At 37.9% G+C, this 20,953-nt stretch overlaps 1 protein-coding gene across 3 annotated transcripts in view; it reads left to right on the forward strand.

The window, feature by feature from the left end:
• NR3C1 (nuclear receptor subfamily 3 group C member 1) overlaps positions 1–20,953 on the forward strand; it is a 73,554-nt gene that overhangs the window by 39,849 nt on the left and 12,752 nt on the right. For all 3 annotated transcript variants that reach the window (XM_075164472.1, XM_075164474.1, XM_075164473.1), the window contains exons 3-6: positions 3,342–3,505; positions 7,426–7,542; positions 12,319–12,597; positions 15,613–15,757. In XM_075164472.1, coding sequence (XP_075020573.1) covers positions 3,342–3,505; positions 7,426–7,542; positions 12,319–12,597; positions 15,613–15,757 — 705 coding nt within the window. The remainder of the gene's footprint in view (positions 1–3,341; positions 3,506–7,425; positions 7,543–12,318; positions 12,598–15,612; positions 15,758–20,953) is intronic.

Raw genomic sequence — 20,953 nt, forward strand, 5'->3', positions numbered from 1 at the left:
TATAAAGAGTTTAATTTTTGTATCTAAATTAGCTGTCTTCAAAACTATGCATAGAAAGACGTTTCCATCTTTTTCTGGTTTTAGTCATTTTAATGAAATGAAATTCTCAAGTTATATATTCCTTATTTAAAATCATAGGCTCCCAGCCTATATTTCAATGTTTAAGCTGAGATTTTTAGTATTAGAAAAGGAGCTACTGGGCCTAAAACCGTAGAGAAGATAAGGCAACTTACAGTAGCTTTTGACTGGCCAGTGATTACTGTTTTCAGTGGCGGGTTTCATTTGTTTTTTGAGCTAAGTGTTGATTTTTTTTTTTTTTTTGCATATGACACTACGAAGTGGAGAAACAATTTAATTCCTTTTTCCAAATGGATCAGTAAGCTGGGGGGGTGGGGGGTGGGAAACGCACCACAACAAACCAAATAACAGGAGAAAGTAGTATATGTATCGCATGAAAGGAAGCAAAGCTTTGTAGTAAAAATTATTTGTCTAATTAGACAGGAAAGCTGTGAGGGAGCAAAGAACCAAGTTTAGGTTCTCAAGCCTGAGGTGCTCCTCTCGTCTCTGGATTCCTTCTGAAATCTTAGCGGAGCAGCAGACCTGCGCCAGAGCGAAGGAGACGTGCATGCTGCAGCCCAGCACCTGGGGGCATCGTGAGATCACGCAGCGGGCTGTGGTGCTCGGTGAACTGCTCTGGCAGTGGTGGGGGTCTGCTCTGCAATTCCTGAGGCAACCCAAAAGGCACGGAGACCTTACCTCTCTGAATACGGAGTAAAGCCGAGATCTGCTGGGAAAGGCAGGAGCACCCAAATGTGCAATACGTGTATGGTCCGTATTGAACATGTGCACCACTTCCCATTGCGTGGTGGGGAAGGGTCTCTTCAGCCAGAGGAGCTGGGCATCACTCAGCTCAAAGCACAGCTCCGTTGACTTGAGGTTGTAGCGTGCCCTTCTTCAAAGTATCTGCCAGATCTCAAGCTGTGTGTTAAGAAGGGAGGATTTCTGAAAAGGGTGGTTTATATTAACCAAATACGTCACGCACAGCTTTGTGATAAGACGCAGAAGTAGGTTGAATCCTCAGCTTCCTTAACCGTGAAGTTTCTTTTCCTGCAAACCCATAGTCTTTACCTTCTATCAGCTGATTTCTTCATCAGAGGAGATGGGGCCATGCAAATGGCAGCTTCCATCGTTAAAGTATTCATTCCTAGAGTGCCTCTGCACTGAGGAAGGCAAACGTGCTTTGTAGAAATTAGGATGAGTGTGTAATTAAAGATGCGTGTTTGTAAGACATCAATTAAATGTAACTGGGTTGAATTACATTCTGCCATTACTTGGAGGTTGAGTGCTGGATTGTGCAACGTTAGTGTTTTATTATAGCTTTCTGCTCTTCAAAAGAAGACAAATTAATTAGAAAACACAGAAAAGCCATCCTATGGATCATAAACAGGATTACAATCTATCAGTGACTGCCACTTTAGTTGACAGAGTAGCTAATGATGGTTGTCAGCCTCTTTGTAGAATAATAGAGCAGAAGTGTTGCACCAAATATTTTCTGAACGCAAAGGAGCAATGTGACGGATTTGAGTTCTTTTCCGAGTTCTGGAAAGAAGCTTTCTTTCCTGGGTGGGCTTTTTTCTTCCCTTTTTCCTCAAGGTTGACTCATTCTACTTCATTCCCTCTGCCAGCCTTCCCTATTGAAGCCTTCACACCACCCTTGTTCTGGTCTTATTCTTCTCTCCTTCTTCCCACGGCTATTCCAGCATGTTCGAGCTGTTGCTGCGTTCTTGTCTGTTTTTTACTTTCCTGCTCAGCCCTCTCTGCTGTAGCTTAGATACAGGTCACCTTCTCCCCTAGCTCATATCAGACTGTTTTTTATGGGGGTCTACGTGTACCTTAGGTCTTAGGTCTGCGTGCCTGTACTGTATTTTTTTCCCTAACACAAGCAATTTTTACTTTTCTCTGCCCTCTGGTTCCATATTTGTCAAAGTGTGGACTTCATTCACACGTTTATTCTGGTTTGACTTTTATCCTTCTGTATTTGAGTGGTAGGATTCCCACTCCTTGTGTCAGCTTTTATTATCTAACCCCCTCCTGGTATGAGCAAATGCAACAGCAAAAGTCCTTGGAATCGCCGGATGGGCCATTTCTCAATTGCACGCTGGGGATGGGGCGTGTGGAGGCGACCTGTTCAAAAGTAAAGCCTCCCAGGTGTTGGAGTGTTTTAATTTGGGCTGGAGTTTTAAGGTTTTTGTGAATGTTTGAGAACTATGGTTTTTTAAAATGTATGACCAAATCTGGTCAGACTTTCTTGAGGAGAGGAAAAGGAATTTTCCATGCAAAAGCCAGCCCACATGCAAATGTTAAGACCACATTAAGGGAGCGTGGATGTTCTGGAGAGTTTCTGAGTAAAGGCACCAAAGTCTTAAAAAAAGTGTTGTTTTCTAGCTTCATCTGGAAAGTGGCTGGAACCTTGTTGGACAAAATTTTCTGTGAAAATCACTTTATGTTAAGCATACAGTATAGAAATTGCATTTTAAAAGTTTAAAAATTTGTGAAAATAAACTCAACAATGTGCCTTATAACAGGAGGTATCGAGGCAGCCTTCAACAGGTAATGCATCAGGTTTTGGCTATGTTGTTTACACATGCTGAATAAGATTAGCCTCTGAACTTCGGCATAATCACTGTTGGTTCAGCCCTTATGATTAGAAGCAGCTTGAAGGTGATTACAATAGATTGATTATTGAAAACAATGATTTTTTTTCTTTTTTTTTTTTTGTTAAAGAACTAACCCTTCATTTGTAGGTGGCCTGTATGTTTACATAGGAAAACCAGATCCTGAAATCAGGAATAGATATTCTTTTCCTAAAATGCTGGGGTGAAATGATCACTTATTACTGTAAATATATATCAATATATGGCTTAATTTGCACAGCTTCTTGCATAATAGTGTCCCAATAGAAAACTCTGTGATGATACTGGGAAGGAAGCTTCTGTAGGACTCAGTGCACACTGCAGGGACTGTGACAGTAATGAAAACAATATGGAATAAGAGCGTGTTTTCAGAGTCAATTTTAAAGGCTAGGATAATTGTGCAAGAAACTTGGCTTCAGAGATCTGTCAGGGAAGTAATCTTGACCTAGTCGAATAGGCCGTGAAAAATCCATACAGCTTTACTTATGTTACACAAAATTCATTGGTTAACTGTTTCGGAGTCTAGTGAACTTCGTGTGCAGAACTGTAATATTTGAGGATAAAGGCAATCTATTTCTTGCGGTTATGAATATTATGTTTGCCAGTATCCCCTAGATCTTAAAAGTATTTTTGTGCTTTTTTTTTTAGCCCTGGAATGAGATCAGATGTAAGCTCTTCACCATCGACAACCTCAGCAACTACGGGACCACCTCCCAAGCTTTGTCTTGTTTGCTCTGATGAGGCCTCTGGGTGTCATTATGGTGTTCTTACTTGTGGCAGCTGCAAAGTGTTCTTCAAAAGAGCTGTGGAAGGTAAGGCATGTTTTGATGAATTTGCTGTTTAAAAATGCAAAATCCACATACACATTATCCATTCAAAACCAGTCTATTTAATCTTACTAGAATCCATGCTTTTGCTAGAATCCTACTGGAAAATCCCATCCATTATATCACTGATCTTTTCATAGTAAATAACATTGATAATGGTGTGATTATCTGAAGCATAGATTCCATTTACATTTATAAAATGCTCCCATTCACTCACAGTGTAAAAGGATGTATTGTTGTCTTGACTTTTTGTTTCTTTTGTTTTCTTTCACTGTTGCTTTTGTTTATTTGTCCTATTCATATACAGATATTTGTGTGCGTTAGATTTGTAAAGTCTGTGATTTTTACGTTTAATGCTAGCTGGTTTGTGTATAAAACTGTATGTAAACTTGATAAATCTCTTGTATTGCAAGATTATGATAGCTTTACAATTTTTCCTGAAAGCGATATTGATTATATTACATACATGTCCACGTGTGATATTTGCAGGGGTAGCTAGGTAACAGGAACAGGTGTGTGGTTTTGGATCATCGAGATTTCTCTCTAACCACAGAAAGAAAATCATTCTAGAAAATAGAGATGATGGAAAACTAAATGTGAATCTGTAGTGTGTATAGCAGAATAAGTAATCTGTGATTTTGGGGCTGCATAAGCAGCCATTATGTAATGCACTAGGTTGTACCTCAATGTCTGACTCTTCGCTTCAGTATCAGAAGGATGCAGAAACTTAGAGTATATTCTCAGTGTCTCTGAAAGGATAGCAATGCCTCTATTCTGAAATTATGTCATTCTTAGTTACAGCCTTACAGGGTTTCGTGTCTCATGCCTTCTTCATGCAGCCATTCCTGGGTATTTTGAAGTGAATCAGACTGTTATTTTTTGCTAACGTTTTGCAAGTTGGGTTTCACTGGAGAAGAGGGAAGACTGTTTTGATAAAGACGAGCCACCACTCAGTCTTTCAGAAGAAGCACTTTCTCCCAGTTCCCAGCTCACTGGATGCAATAGGGAGCTCCATGGAAATGCAGAGCCTCTCAGCAGGATTGGAAAAGTCAAGTTGGTATCACAGTTTCTGCTAGTCACAAGGGGAAAGGATGTCAATCCTGCGGGAAGCTGAAGCTTTTTCAGAAGTATAACGAGACAATATGAGCTCAAGTGCAAAGCACGGAGCTGCTTGGGCTTTTCGTAACTCCCAACTGGTCCTCTCTGGAGTTGCGCTCCCATTTAGAGCCAGGCTCTTTATTTGAAGCAATAATCATCTATATCTTTGATTAAAATAAGGTCACTGGATATCCCTCAGAAGAAGTATTATATGGCAACTGCATATATGTCATAGCGATAGTTTTGCCCGTCCTCAAGCGTAAACAAATCACGAAAGTATTGATACGTGAAGAAACCAACCCAGTAATTCCTTTTGACCAGTGATGCGACTTGCCGCATCTTATATAAACTGCATTAATGATAAAAATGTAAGCACGCTTGTAGCTGAAAAATTGCAATAAATTTCTCAAGGCTTACCTCCGCTTTCATTTTTATTGTTCCACAGATCATCCCAACCTTGTCTCTTATAGGCATTTTTCTTATTAGGAACATATGGAAAAAGAATTTGTTTCTGTGATATCCTGTATATTAATAGCTGCCAGGCACCTGTTAGAATACTGATCAAGCTGACTCTGCACATTGGTTATCCAGCCTTTAGCCTTTTTTGTAGTTTGTCTACAGGCGTGTATACTGTGACGGAAATAGTCACAGAAACAGAAAGTGTCAGTATCTAGAAAATCAATATAAAGTATATTTCTTTCAGCAAAGAGTAGAACTAGCGGAGAAGAGGAAGGATGAAGGTGGAACAGCAGCTGTATATTTATACACAGTTCTTCATGCAAACGGGCCTTTCTTCAGGAACCCAGGATGGCCAAAGCCATCTTGTTCTAGTTCTTATTTTCATGGTGCTTCAGAGCCCAGAGCCCTCGTGATTCATTTTCTCTGGTTCCAGAACCAACCCTGTTCACCGCCCAGCATGTTACCCGCACCCTGCTGCCAACCCAGGTCTTTACCACTCCTCCCCACCTCCGCTTCCTCGCCTTGCTTCAGATCCTCACACCTCCCCTTCGCTCCAGGTTCCCCTAGCACTTCTGCCTCCTGCTGTGCTCCAGATTGTCCTTGTTCTTCAGCATTTTTAATTCCATCTCCCAAAATCCTTTGTCTGCAATTTCTAACCTTTTTATACGCCAGTGTGCTCAAATGAGCAAAGACTCATTCAGTCTCATAGTGCTTCAGAGCCCCAGGCACTGACTTGTGCTACGGGCGCTGCAACGTTGAAGAGTGTCTCGCCTCTCTGTAAAATGCTCCTATCTGCTGTAAATTCCCTTGGAAATATCTCCATTTGCTCTCTACCAATTTTTGCCAGTGTTTTGTTTGTCAGTGAAGTATATTTGTCAGTTTTTTGAAATGCATTCCTTTGTGCAACTGGCATGTCCTCTGGGCAGCAGTCAGGCGATGTGAAGCAGAAGGTGGAATCAACTTCCCTTCATTTTTCCACAAAATATTCATATGACAAGAAGGCTTTAATATAATGTAATACGAAGAAATAGCATAGCTTTCACCTAAAAAAGGCAAGAATAGGTAAGTAGTAAATACAAGAAATCAAACTACTTTCACAGATGTGAAGCTCTTTGTTAGGAAAAAAAAAGGAACAGCTCAGGAAAATCTATACCTGAAGCATCCCTATTGACTGTGTGAAACCATGGTCTCAGTTGAACATCTTTGTGAGACATGAGATTATAGTCTCTGTTCTGCTACAGCGCTGAAAACTATTCATCGGTTTATATTTCGTGTGTGTGCATGTATATTTGTTCTATACATATTAGTATGCTAATGGTAAACAGAATCCTGAATCATGGATTTATTTTCTAAGTTATCTTAAACACAAAGATGACACAAGGGGAGAGGTTTGGAAAAGTTTGACTAAAGCCATAGTAATGGACTCTGCTTACCCATAATTTTCAGAGCTGACTTGAAACAAATTCCTTAACTGTGCTCTTTTTATGTGAGAAGACTCTTAGGCTCCGTTGTTAATAACTCAGTATTTGGAAAATATGTTTGTTTCTCTCACTATTATACTATCAGGACTTTGAAATACAGTGTACAAGCCTAAGTAGCAGCTTTTTCCCAACTGAAGAAACATCTGGGGTTTGATCCCTATCTGAGAGAAGGATATATCTTTTAGTAATACTTTTATCTAAAGTTATCTTGAGACAATTACTCATACTCATAGTCAAATAATTAAGAATAGATACTACTCTTCTGTTGTTCTGCTCTTAACATCTAAGGAATACAATTATTTTAATTTATGTAGCTCAAGTTGCCGTATTTCTAGGGTCAGTTTTGCTCTGAATCTGTGAATCCATAAAAATGTCAGAGAACATAGTTTGTTCAGTTCAGACTCTAAGTTAAACAAGAGGACGTTTCATGACTTTCAAAATGATGAAAGCTATGTCTATGTATCTGTAGAAACGTTGACATGTATATTTTCAAAATGTGTCTATGAATGTTATTTACATCTCTTGTGAAACTATTTAGAGAAATTGGAAACATGCTATAGAAGATAGCTTTGAGGAATGTAAGAGAAAAACAGTTTTAAAAATAGAATTTGCCTGATGTTAACGAATAGAAAATAGGATTTCTTCCTAAATGTATTGGCTTTAGTGTCTAAATATGATAAATCTGTTCAATGTGTATAGCTGTATGAAATCATATGGATACTGATCTTATTTTTGCAAGAAATGAAGTACAGTAAGTAAAGGTATTATATAGTACCCAGGTCCTAACGTTACTGGAAGAACGAATGACTTCATCTACTACTCTAATAGTAGAGCTTATGGTTATTTTATCTGTCTTTGTGAATACAGGGCAGCACAACTATCTGTGCGCTGGGAGAAATGATTGCATTATTGACAAAATTCGGAGGAAAAACTGTCCAGCATGCCGCTACCGGAAATGTCTTCAAGCTGGCATGAACCTCGAAGGTAACTTAAAATGCTCAAATCCCTTTTTTATTTTTGAGTCCTAGACAATAAAGGTCATGCTGCTTATGAAGCAAAAGCAATTATTTGAGCAGCACTTCAATATGTTAAAAGTATGTACTGCATTTTATGGTGTGTATGAGCATTTTAATGAAAAGCAAGATTTTTTTTTTTTTACGCTAAGATTTCTGCTATACTTTCCTATCCGTACTCGATTGCTCTATCTCTCGCTGTGTTCAGCAGAAGTGAGTCATTCACACAAACAGAGTTATTTTTTATTCCTGTCAGCACATATATCTTGTTGCTTTTTCACTGAATCTGAGCCAGCAGAACTCTAAGAGAACTCTTGTAGGGAAGTGTGACGCCTGCCCGTCCTCACTCAGGAGAGTGACCTGACACTAAAACCACAGATGAGAGGAAAAGCCCAGAGACATAGATCTGTTGGAGTTGGAGTGGAGCTTATATCTTCAAACTGCAGAAAAGGAAATTATTTTTGTTCATGCTGTGGATTCTTCGTAAATGTCTGTCAGAATCTCCCTAGAAAAGATAGGTTAAATAAATAAATTTAAATGTACCAGTACATATTTATTCTCCGCTAAGTCCTGGATGGCTTATGAGAAACTGAAGACCATGTCAACTAGAGATTTAGCAGCAGTTGTAAAATGGCATAAAACATTTTTATTTGTGTCAGCTATGTTTTATGCTTGATATTTTTTCCTTGAGCTGTGGAGATTAGTACAGTACTTACTAGCATAGTTATCATGGTGATACTTGTATAATCAAAATTGTCAGATAAAATAAAAATGTCAAAAATGTATTTGTCAGATACAAATATGAACAGAGTTTCATTTCAGTCAGTGAAAATATCCTTTGGTAAAATATAAGTGGTGAATTATGTTAAAGAGATAGATGATACTCATATTGGAGTCTATGTTAGCACGTCCTTTCTTCCTCTTCTCCTTCCAGCCTCTCTCAGGAGGACAAATCACCAGTTTTTCTGCCCTGCAGGTGACTTTACATGCCCCTTCCTTCAGAGCAAGGGGAAAAAACCCAACGGTCTGAAATGCTTCCCCTCCTATGACGTGCTTACCAGTACCTCCCATACTTCATGGTAGAGATTTACAGGGAGGAGGGGAGGGAGGTTGCTGGTCGGTTTGCTGAGGTGTTACTGTGATCTGTGTGCAGGATGCGAGTTACATCTCTTAACAGCCAAAATCTACAATAGCGTGTTCTAAAATAAATGCTTAAAGTACATGAGGTTGTCATCGAGTGTCTCCCAGGAGCTGGATTTAGCTCGTCAGGCACTCCCGGTGGGCTGAACCTGGCACTGCAGAGATAATAGCAGGGTAGCCCACTTGCCTATTCTTAGTGTCCAAGGTGGAAAGATGCAATGCCCTGCTGGGGCTGGTGTGGCCGGTAGCAAGCAGAGGTAACAGTAAAACCTAAAGAAAGATCAGAATAATGCAAAAAACCACAATTTTCATTTTGAGGAATGCATTTCGGTTTAAGACTTGTTTTTATTTTTTCAAAATACATATATCATGTTCATATATTTATCTATGTGAATAAAGCACCTTATTACGTATATTACTCTAATAGTAAGCCTTTCTATTCCTGCATCAATTTATGTGAACTCTTTTTAAAGTAGACACCAATATAGCTATCTCAGGCTCTAGGACGTTATTTGAGTTGCCTTTCTGCACCAAAGAAAATAAAAATTGAATGACGTCTGATACTTGCCACTTTTCCGCATGTAATTTGGAGCCCTTCCAACTATAGTCTGTTTGCCTGAATTTTGGCACAGAGAATCCTAGAGAATAGTGACTTTTTGGAGGATGGATATTGTTATATAAGTTGTTGGAAAAGGAGGGGGGGAAGGTTTTAAGACTGAGAGGGAAAAGAGAGCTTGAAACTCAGCAACGCAAAAATGGAAGAACGCAAGATAGTGTGAAACAGTGAAAACCAACCATGAAAACGACGATTTATCGGATAGATCTGAACAGATGGTGAATTGGTCATACAAAAGAACTCATAGAAAAGAAAAATGGAAGGCAGCATAAAATGCAGAATAGACTAAAAGAGAGTTCCTTTTATCTTGGCTATTTTAGGGTCACAGTGCAGGAATGACTGTTGTTTAAAAACTAATTAAATTTGCATACTTTTTAGACGGTAATTTCTTTCTGAAAAGTCATCAGATGTATCCTCAGTGCATAAATAATGGTTACAAGCAAACCAGTTAATGAATACAAGAGATCAAAATATCCTAGCGTGTCAGTCTGAAGGCCCCTTTCACTTAGCCTTACTTGCTGGTAGACTTCTTCCATGAATCTGTCCAGTCACAGTTTGAGTATCTCTAGGTTTCTAATACCTACAGCGAATTTCACCATTACGTAATGCGTAGAAGGCTAGCTTATTTTTAAATAAATAAATAAAATCTACCATGCAGTATTTTAATTCTTACCTGCTCTTGTGCTGAGACAAAAGTGGCTCCTTGTACATGAGAAACATGTTACTTGATAATTTTGTATTACAGTCTGGCTTATCATCATTCATACCTTTGGCCCTACTTATCACCCTTTTCTGGAACTTTCTTCTATTGCATGTTGTTTTGAGTGTAGGGGACTGGAAAAACATACAACTATCAAGCTGCAGATACCAGAGATTTATACAGTAGAATAATGATATTTTGTACTATAGCCTTTATTTCTTTGAATTCTCATTTCTGCTTTCATCATTAATTTGACCCTAGGCATTCTTGGCACCCTTTCTCTTTCTGATGTGTTTGAAGAAAAGATTTATTGTTAGGTTTTATGCCTGTGAAAAGTCATCTCATAATTTTTTTGGCCTTTCATACTGCATTTTATAGTTAAAGTGTTGGCAATTTATGGGGTTTATTCTGTCATCTTCATTTTGAATTTATTTCAGTTTTTTGAAGGATCCCTTCCTCTTTCTAATATTCATTACCCTGCCGTGTAACTGCAGTGGGTTTTGTCGTTATAAATCCCATTTTAGAAGTGAGGTGCGTGGTCTGTGTGTCTATCTGGCAGCGTTGGGTCTTCAGCGTGGTGGTGGGAACGCTTCATCGCCTCCCGGGACGGTGAGCTGCTGCGTGGCTCAGGTGCACAGGCCATCTGCCCGCGGGGCAGGAAATGTGCGCGGTAAAGTAGGAAGCCTGTACGATCTCGCTGGATGCCAGACTGCAGGGGGGTTGGGCTTGGGGGGGGTGTTTGTTTTTAACAGAAAGTCTTGGATGCTTTTATTTCCATGCTGAGTTTATCTGTATGGATTATCTTCTGTAATTTGCCCTAAGGAGCTGGTTTTAAATTTGTGGTATTTTTGTATTTGAAAATAAATTGTAAAGAAATACATTATCTCAACCTTCTTTTTTTGTGAGTTACAACTATATATGTAAGTCAGGTCTAGTAACATAGTCTAATAAAAATTCTTGTATAATACTTTGTCTTATCAGATATATTTCTTTTTATTATAATTTTACCAGACTTTCTGGGCTGGAAATACTCCATACCAGGTGTCTGCATTAAGCTGAAGGCATGTGTACGTAAATTTAAGTCAAAGCAGTTTGTTTGCTTTTGAGAACAAGAACGGGGCAAAAAATGCCAGAATGTTGAAAGGATTTTGGAGCAGCCGTTTCAAAGTTTAGATGAGAATAACAAGAAGTTCGTTGCTCCGAGGAAATATCTGTTGCTATTCCCTCATGACAGCCTTGGCGAACGTGGCCAGTGTATAAGCCTTTGGGAAAATGCAATTTATACAAGGTCCATAGAGAATTTCTTAGCGTTAGCAGTTAGTTTCTGAAGTCTCTGTCCTAGCCAGTGGGAGAAACGGGGTCAGGAGGGGGTTTTTACGTGTTGTTAAGCTACAGAGTTGGTGCATTTCTGATAATTAGAGATTCTGAATAGGTCAGTAGAAACTTTGAATGTGAAGCCACATTACATGATGCTTTTATGTGCTACTGATTTATCTGGGAAGTTCCTGAACAGAAATCAATTAATTAATTGAGACACAGGAAAAGAACTGGGTTTCATTTTGGTCTCGGTTAAATAGTGCTTTCAGTGTAGCAGACTGCATCCAGGAGAGCTGAAAGCCAAGTAGGAGACTCCATTATTGACAATATGCTAATAAAATCGTTGCTCCAACTTTTTGTAGTTTACAGTTAACATCTCTGTGTGATGTTTTATTTATTTGGCGAATGAGTTTTATAGTTTAATTACGCAGCAATGATTTATATGCAAGACAGTTGGCAAGAGAAAAATCTCCTCCTGCCCAGCATTTTCAAAAAAATGTTTTCCCTGGCTCGAGAGATTGAGTAACTCCTTACCCATTAAATACATTTTTTCCTTTCTCCTGTATGGTTTCTATACTTAATATTTTAAGGAACTTATGAAGTGCGCAGTCCTGCAGATATTTCCAAACAGGTGTCATGCTGTCACGTGAGGTTTCACTGAAATCTTGCATGTAACAGAAATTGTAGGATCAGGCCTTGTATTTGTACTACCTGCAGATGTTACTTAACATTTTGAAACACTAACATAAATGTGACTTTCATTAAAACATAAAATAAACTTATTTTCACAGGAAGCTTAATTAGACTTGAAGTGAAACTATTTACAGATTTATGAAAAAAGGCTTTAAAAGTTTCAACTGCCTGATCTAAAACTGCAGGGAAACGGAAGCAGCATTTCCTCTGATACCTTTTTTTTTTTTTGCTGTGTGGTCACTTTCCATTATCTAACCTGTGACTTACCAAAACTTTCCTAGCTCGAAAAACAAAGAAGAAGATAAAAGGAATTCAGCAGACTAACGTAACAGGAACGCGGGATGTTTCTGAAACGCCTGGAAACAAGAGCATCGTTCCTGCGTCCCTGCCGCAGCTGACCCCGACCCTGGTTTCCCTGCTGGAAGTGATTGAGCCAGAGGTGCTGTACTCGGGCTACGACAGCACGCTGCCGGACTCCAGCTGGCGGATACTGTCAACTCTCAACTTGTTGGGAGGACGGCAAGTAGTAGCTGCAGTGAAGTGGGCAAAGGCAATACCAGGTAATACGCAAATACTTTAATTGCAAAGTGCAGCCTATTTATTGTGCTTAAAATCTGTCTTCGTATTTGGTATCCTTCAAAGCCTTCACAGATAACGTTTTAGTAATATCTGAGCTAATTCGTGTCTCAAATACATCTGGAGTGGAAAAGCAGAGAAAACACAGATGCAAAAATTTATTTACTAGGATTACAGGTTAAGTCATTTTACTTGAACGCTTTGACCACTGAGTGTTAAAATTCATATTAAAATAGAGTTCTGTTTTTAAAAGTAATATAGAGAGCTATTTTTATTAGCTCTAGCTGCACTTCTTAAATAATTATTTCTTGAATATTTTTAGCAATGAGGTTCTCTTGACTTTTATAGACTGGTGCTGCTGTACTGGCTTGTCTGGGTCTGCATTCATGGATGGTTCTTTTTTTACTACCCCTCACCATATTGTAGTTTTTTCTTGACTGGGAATAGGCACTTGAGCATGCAGTTCCATTGTGGAAATCAAGATGTTAATTTTCTCTCAAGCACTGTAGCTACACGATTAAAATGACTGTCACCTGGGGAACATGGAAGGTTTGTTGCTATTTTGGCTCCCACCTGAAGACACAGTTAGCAGTTGCCTTACAGAAGAAGTGATGTCAAACCTCAGCCTTGGACATAACACATAGCATCCCGTAGTACGTCTTTGGGAGAGGCCAGGGCTGAAAGTAAAGCTGAAGATCTTTATTCCTGACAGAACAAAGACTAGTGTTTTTCTCCCTTTCACTTCTACTCAGTACTGTTAGCTACCTGTTTTCAAAAACCCTAGCAAAAACACATCCATAATGCATGTCGCCCAAGAATAACATCACATAAGAGGTCTGCCAAAAAAAAAAAAAAAGGCTGATAATGAAATTTGAGTCATAATGGTGTCTCTTTTGGGGCAGGGGAAATAAACTAACAGTAGGAAAGAAAGGCTAGTAAACTCAAATATATATGTCCAGCAGAGATGTGAATACAGAGATCTGTATGTCTGTCAGGGCTTTTCTGCAATGGAGAATTACGCTGAATTAGCTAAGGTCTACATTAGGAAAAGTTCACATGCGCACACTTTCCTCTGGGACAAGTCTTTAGGAGACCATCTGGTATTCGTAAATACAAATTTAGATACCATTTCTATAAAACAGTTCTGTTTTCATAATCTCTTCTGAACAGTTTCCCTAATTAGACAAACCCTTCAGGTTAGAATGTATGCTCTTAATGAAAATGCCAATCTTCTCTTTAATAATTATATTAATAGGAACTATTCTTACCATTTTTTAATACTCCTTTTTTTTTGGTTGCTAAGGTGTTTCTTCATCATGAGTATTTAATTTGTATACACTGCTACTGGTTGTACACCATCAGACATACTAACAGTAAGCCAGCATTGGTTGCTAAACCCTTTAGTTGGGATTTCAAAATAGCCTTTTCCTGAGCAGGGTTTGAGCAAAGATTTCAGGATTTGACCCAGTAAGTTTGAAATAACTTTGAAACACTTGGCTTGTATTTTAGAAGTAGTAAATGGTAGTTGCTGCTGTCTCCAAAGCCAGAAGCTTTTCTTGAAGTTGTTAGACATACCAAGTTTTGTTATGTATTAACCTACTCAGTGCTATCTATTTAAAGGTCTTCAGAAAGCAGCAGTGTTATGAGCTCTTTAGATGTCAGATGATTAAGAAAATGAAATAAAATCAACTTGAATTCAGCCTTTAATGATGATTCAATGTGGCACAATATTTTCTTGCTAAATGTAGGCAGGATCTGATAGGAACTAGTGTTGCAAATTAAAAGCTGCCTTTTAATTTTTAAGACTGTTTAAGGGACCAATTTTCAGATTTTACACATTTCCTCATTGTTTAATTGGCTCTGCTCATGCTACATAGTCTTATAAGATTAGAAGCAGTTAATGATGGTAACTAATGCAATACATATTTTCTAAGTTCAGTGTACGATTGTTGTTGAATAAAAACAAAATTTGACGCTAAACCATTTATTGTCTAGTGGACTGGTCTCAAAAAGAAAAAATACTGTTATTTGTGGAAGATAGCCGAATGAATTATAGTGTATATTAAATATAATTGTTTTCTTTTGTAATCCATTTAACTGACCATTAGTTCCAGATAAGCTCACAGATATATTCTGATTTTTTTTTTAGTTTTTTTTTTTAATATTACACGCCCTTTTAACACCTGTAGTACCTATTGAGAATTACCATCTGGTACTCTGTCTGTCCACACAGTAACTAACATCATGGTTGTCAGAGCCCAGGGCTTTCGGTGTGCATGCACTTTCGTAGATGCGATGCTGAGAATTTATTTTGAAAATGTATATATGTAAATGTGAATATAATGTATAATGCAACGTTCAAGAGTTACTCTTTCTGTTGCTCTCTTTTGCCTGTTTTTCTGTGTTATATATGTTCTGTATGGTCGAGAGGTAGACATTCAAACCAGCTCAAGGCTGAGTTGCACTGAAACGTTCTATTCAAACTGCTCAAGTCTTGTATGTAGGTGTGTTGTCCAGAAGACATCATTTGAGTCCTATGGTTGCGAACACCTAATTTCTACGCATGCAAAATTTTGAATAGGCAAAAGATTCCTTAATGGTATACTAAGTATTTGACTGTAACCTTAGTACCTGGAAAATGGCGTTGAAATTTTGCACCACTTTTAAAGTGCATTTTTTTTTTCATTCAACAAGAACTTTCTCATAAGAAACCTCTTACTGTTCTAATTTATTTTTTTCTTCTGCCAAAAATCTAATCTAAAATACAGAAATACTTGAGTGAATCAGGTGATTGTAATATGGCAAGAAATTTTGTTGTTACTTCAGGTACAGTCATCACAGTCACAGAAATTGTTATCAAATACACTTTTAAAAGTGCTAATCTACATTGGCAATACAGAAGTTGTACTGATGATAAGATGGTCCTTTTCACAGTTATGTTTTTTTCTTTTCTTGCAACCAAAGCAAAAAAAGTCACACCTCAATTTTTATTTTTCCAGGTTTCCGAAATTTACATCTGGATGACCAAATGACCCTTCTGCAGTACTCATGGATGTTCCTAATGGCTTTTGCTTTAGGATGGAGATCATATAAACAATCAAATGGAAATCTCCTGTGCTTTGCACCAGATCTGATCATTAACGAGTAAGTAAGACGTGAGTCATTTTCCAGGTTTCTCAGGTGATACTAGACTCCACGCAGTATTTTTGGGTTTTGCACTTGAGAGGTGAATCACTGGGAAGCAAACTCTTGCAGAGATCACAAATCAGTCTGTCATTTGCAACTTGTTTTTCTTTTAGCAGATTGCCTAAAGTTTTTAAATAAGTCAAATGGAAGAAAGGTATTTTAGATGTTAAGTGTATTTATATCAAGAAGTTTTTGTGGGAAGTGTTTGTACTAAAATGTTCCATATTGTGACTGTTCCTGCACCATTCATTATAATCATTCATTTTATCAGAGCCAACACAGTTGAAGCTGAAAATATATCGGGATGGAGAGAAGAGTTTGGCAAATTGCATAATGTTCTGTATGTTCATTGTATAAAAGTGATAGTATGGTCCTACCAGTTTCACAGAGTTCTTGATCAGTTAAACATTTATATCTGAGCCTGATTAAACTCTGGCTAAAAAGACAAGATTACAAATGGAAAAACTTGTCTGACTTTTATTTTTTTGTTGAACTTTATTATCAATTTTCAAGAAAAGTTGAATTTGCTAGAATAATTGGACATCTTTTTTCTTGCACCATGCGTCATTTTTCTTGTATTTTTCAAGCTCGTGTTGTGCAGTAATTCCGTGTTGCAGAGGAGTGAAAGGGGGAGTTTGGCACTGTGGAAATGATGTGGGTATAAACATTTTGTGCAGACATACACGTAGTTATATTACATTCCATATGCTATTTCAGAGGTGTAGTAGCAGATCAGGTTAGGTTATGCCTTTCTGCCCCCGAGTCTGGAGAGCAAATACTCCGTCTAAACTCTCTCCTGTAGGGATGGGAATCAGTCCCGATGGATTGTCACACTCTCCTACCTTTTACTTTGAAGCCATTTCAGCGATTGTGTCCTTCATATTTTAAAAAGCAGGTTTCTTCAAGCAGGTGGAATAGTGTCTGCGTAGTCTGTAGCAAACCTTTCAAGTGATCTTTCAGTCTTGCAATTCCACTGTTGCTAGCAATATTTATAAAGCCTGTCGAGGCATTTTGTCTGTATTCTGAATTAGTTGCTGAAAATACTGTGTGGATGTAAATCTTTGAGGTTGCTGGCCAGAGCCATTCAAAATCTAGTTTACCCATCTGCAGATTCCAATTAATTTGATGCTATCAGTATGGATTTGCCATTTCTTTTTTCGTGAAATGGCATAGTCCATTTGTGGGAACTAAAACTAATAAAATTACACAGTGCCGTTGACATGTACAATCACAAAACTTTTTTAGCATCACAGTTTCACTGACAGTAATTTGAAAAGTGATGCAAGTGACAAGGTATTATTGATGTCTGTTTTCCTGTCTTTAAAATGGAGGCAATACCCTTTGGCATGTTTTGAGACAATAGTCTTAATATTTTTGTTCCTATTGCACTTCAGTATCGAATCTCCCAAATCTTTTCTCAGTTGTAAAAAAAAAAAAAGTTACATTTTCTGTGGAATTAGTCATTTACATTTCAGACTACTTCTTCATGATTATTCACTTTTTCACTTTATTTTTTTCAGTGTAAATATTTTTCCAGGCTTTTATAAACTGTAATCATTTATTTATAATAAATATTTTTCAAGTATTCACTTTTCAAAAGGTGAGGAGCAGATGATTAGTGAGGGTCCATCTGTGTGCTTATGTTTAATAAGGTTCTTAGAATATGTCTCTGGAGTAAAATAGTCTCCATGTGGTGGAATGGAAATAATTGACATTGTCACTAATAAGCGTAGTAACATCTAACTTGCTTTAAGTCAGAGGTCTCCTGCTGTTTTATCAATGGGTCAAAACCACAGAGCTTTGCAGCCAAGTATGTGTCGGCACATACCTGCAAGGGTAATCCTATTATACTAAATATTAATTTTCAAATTCATTCTAGTTACAGTTTTGGTACATACATTGTTTATCAAATGACATTTGTTTTCAATAAAATATGTAGACTGAGAGAACTGCAATTTCTTCTCCAGTGTGCTACAAGTTACCCATAAAACTCTCTGGTCGTAACTTTTTATGTACCATTCATCAATAAAATACAGCCATCTCTGACAAATACTGAATAATACATAAAACCACTGCATGAGTTACAAGAAGCTGATGAAGCGCAGTACCGCAGGGAAAGCCAGAGGGGCAATGCCATTGGGGAAGCATAGCTGATGCTAAAACGTTGGATAGGAAGAGAGACATCATGGACATCAAGAGAAAAAATGCACTTGGATTTTAATGATCAGATGTGTCCACTCTCTCTGCTTGATACATCATTCAAAAGATAGTACTGCAGTACATAATATCCCCAAAAACCATTCTGGGCTTTATTCAGTGCTACTTTCTGATACGCATCTTAGTGATCTTTCACCCAAACAACTCCTTCCCCCCCTCACACCCCCCACCCCTAAAGATCTAGTTTAATGTTTTAGGTATGCTAGAAACAGGTCCAAGGTAGAGTAATAAGTTAACTTTATATGATGTAAGAATCAGATACTGATTAAAACCTGTTAACCATTATAAAATAAATAGGTAAAGTAGCATCCTCTGAAAGTCAAAACAACTCCATTATTTGATAATTCTAAAAACAATTGTAATATTTAATAACATTAGAGTGAATTCTGTGGAATAATAGGAAAAAAGTGAGTTTTCCTTGTAAATTTTAAAGCTCAATTCCACTAAATACAGTTACGCATAGGTGTTGTGTGTATAACAGAATCAGAACCTTCGTTTTGATTATCTGAAATCTAGGATCATGGACATTTTTACAGTTAACTGAAGCTGTCTGCGTCAGATTTTGGCTTCCTGTTCGGTAGTTTCAGATTTCTGCATGCAGATAGAGAGGTGTAAGTTGTTCAGACTTGTAATTTTTGAGATCTGCAAATGACATTTCTGCAGGTCTCTCCTTTATATGAACATTTTTCATTTGTAACTAAGAATTTGTTCTGGCTTCATATCTATTAATTGCAGTTTCAAAGCATTATTTCAGTGGAGGACTAGAACAAAATTATGTGTCTTTACCCATACTGTGTTACAATACAATAATTCCAGGAGGTCTTCCGTCTCTTCAAGCCACAGTCTTTAGATTGATAATGTACTTGTTTTTCTTAAATGGAAGTATAAACAAGTTGAGGAGTTGGCAAAAACTGCCAAGCCTCACATGAGCCCCTCATGCAGACTTGTATCATCTCAGCCTTACAAAATAGTGGCAAATATTCACGTGGATGGGTTTTCAGTTCTGTTGCGTAATTTGAGTTTACACATCAAACAAAATTGTATCACATTATACTGTAAGATGTTTATCACATAAACATGTCACTGTGTATAAGGAATTACACATCCTCAAATCTCAGTATGATTTTTTAAATATGTTTAGCCTACTTTTTACCCAAAAAATTCCTTTAATTTTACTTATAAACAACTGACCCTCAGAAGGATTCTAAGAAAAGTATAGGTGTTATTACATACAATGTAAATCAAGAAATGGAACAGACAAGCATCTTATAATTACGTTATTTCTTTATATTCCTTTGTATCTTCATTACAGCAGTAAACTAGAGCTGGTCTCAGAGCACTTCCTTTGTGCTGCCGTTACGTGTAGCTTGCAGCAGCATAACGCAGGTGAAGTATTCAGGAATGCGAGTGCAGGATAAGTTATTGAGTAGTGGTTGCAGAGAGGTCACTAATACTTTGTCTGCTGCTGAGAGCTGAGGTTGCATAGCTAATGTTAATGGGGGCGGGGGGAATTATATGTAACAACAGAGCATACCGTGCCTTCCGCTGTGTTAGTTGTATGGTTACACATAAGTGCAATTACTTCTATTTTAATTTTCTTTGGATTTTATATGGGTTTCTAGAAACCATTTATTTTATCTGGTTTCTGAGCTTTAAAGACTTGTCCTCATATTTGGTACAATTCAGTGTCTTCAGCTTCAGGAAGAGAAACTGTATCTTTGAAGGGTTCTCCAAGCCTTGGTGATTTAAATGGACATAACTGCAAAATATTTTTTTAAGATTGAATTCTTTATGGGGATAATAAGACTTTCTTTAGTTTCATGTATCTGCTCAAGCATCTGAGCAACATCAGTCTTTCATGCATTTACCCTTGCACCAGCCCTGTCCAGCATTATTCCTGTGTAGTTACTACTTAACTTAGATACGGAGTAGCAAGATCACTAGCTCATGTCGAGACTTCCCAGGCCATTGTGTGCAACTGGGCTGTACTTAAAGAACCTGTCTAACCCATTAAGAGGTTTGTCGTGCTACGTTTTCAGCTAACAGATCCTTAGCATTTATAAATATTTTACCATGAATGCACAAAAAGCTTCCCAGAAATCAGTGGATTTGTTTTGCATAGCACCCAGGTAGCTTTAGCTGTGGCTGTGCTGAATGCCACTATTCATTAGTACTATTGTAGATTCCTCCATAATTGAATTTTCCAAGTATCATCGATGCAGTCTGTGGTGGGAAAGAGAATTAAACTGTTCTTCTTAAGTCTTAAGCTGGCAGCTAGTCATTTGACAAGTCTTCTCCTAAAAATGGAATATTTATTGAATATTCCATTTTTATGTCTGTAGTCCTATCATTTATTGGGGGGGGGGAGGGGGGGAGAGAAAATCATCCAATATATTTAAATAATGTTTATCACATATTGGATATCCTAAGTTAATATGTCTGATAGGGTTGGGTAGGGTGGATTATAAAGTTGCTGTGATATGAAAATAAATTACTTCCCACAGCATTTGTTGAGTGCAGAAAGGCTCACTATATGTATATATAACATGATTTTCACTTCATACGCTTATGCTGCATCTGTACAGCTTTTAATTTGTTTGTCTACAAAACCAGAAAGAGGGAAAGAGAATTTCTGAAGATCCAGCTATCATTTCTGCAAGAATACAGGTCACTTCATCGTTCTTCCTGCTTCCATTTTTTCTGAACTCCTGGCTATTGCAGTTGATCCAGGTCTCGAAATGAAAGCCTCTTTCTCTTTCTCTCCCCCTTTCACGAGCTAACCAGTAGCTGGAGATGGGGTGATCCAAGCAGCGTGCTGCAGATGCTCACCCATGAGCATCAGGGAGGCTCCCTAGCCTTCAGGGAGGGAACGGCATCCAGGGCCCCAGACCTGAGGAGCTGGTGCTGGTAAACCTGGGCAGGAAAATGGGAAACATT

The sequence above is a fragment of the Calonectris borealis genome, chromosome 15, assembly GCF_964195595.1.
Source record: "Calonectris borealis chromosome 15, bCalBor7.hap1.2, whole genome shotgun sequence".
Lineage (NCBI taxonomy): Eukaryota > Metazoa > Chordata > Aves > Procellariiformes > Procellariidae > Calonectris > Calonectris borealis.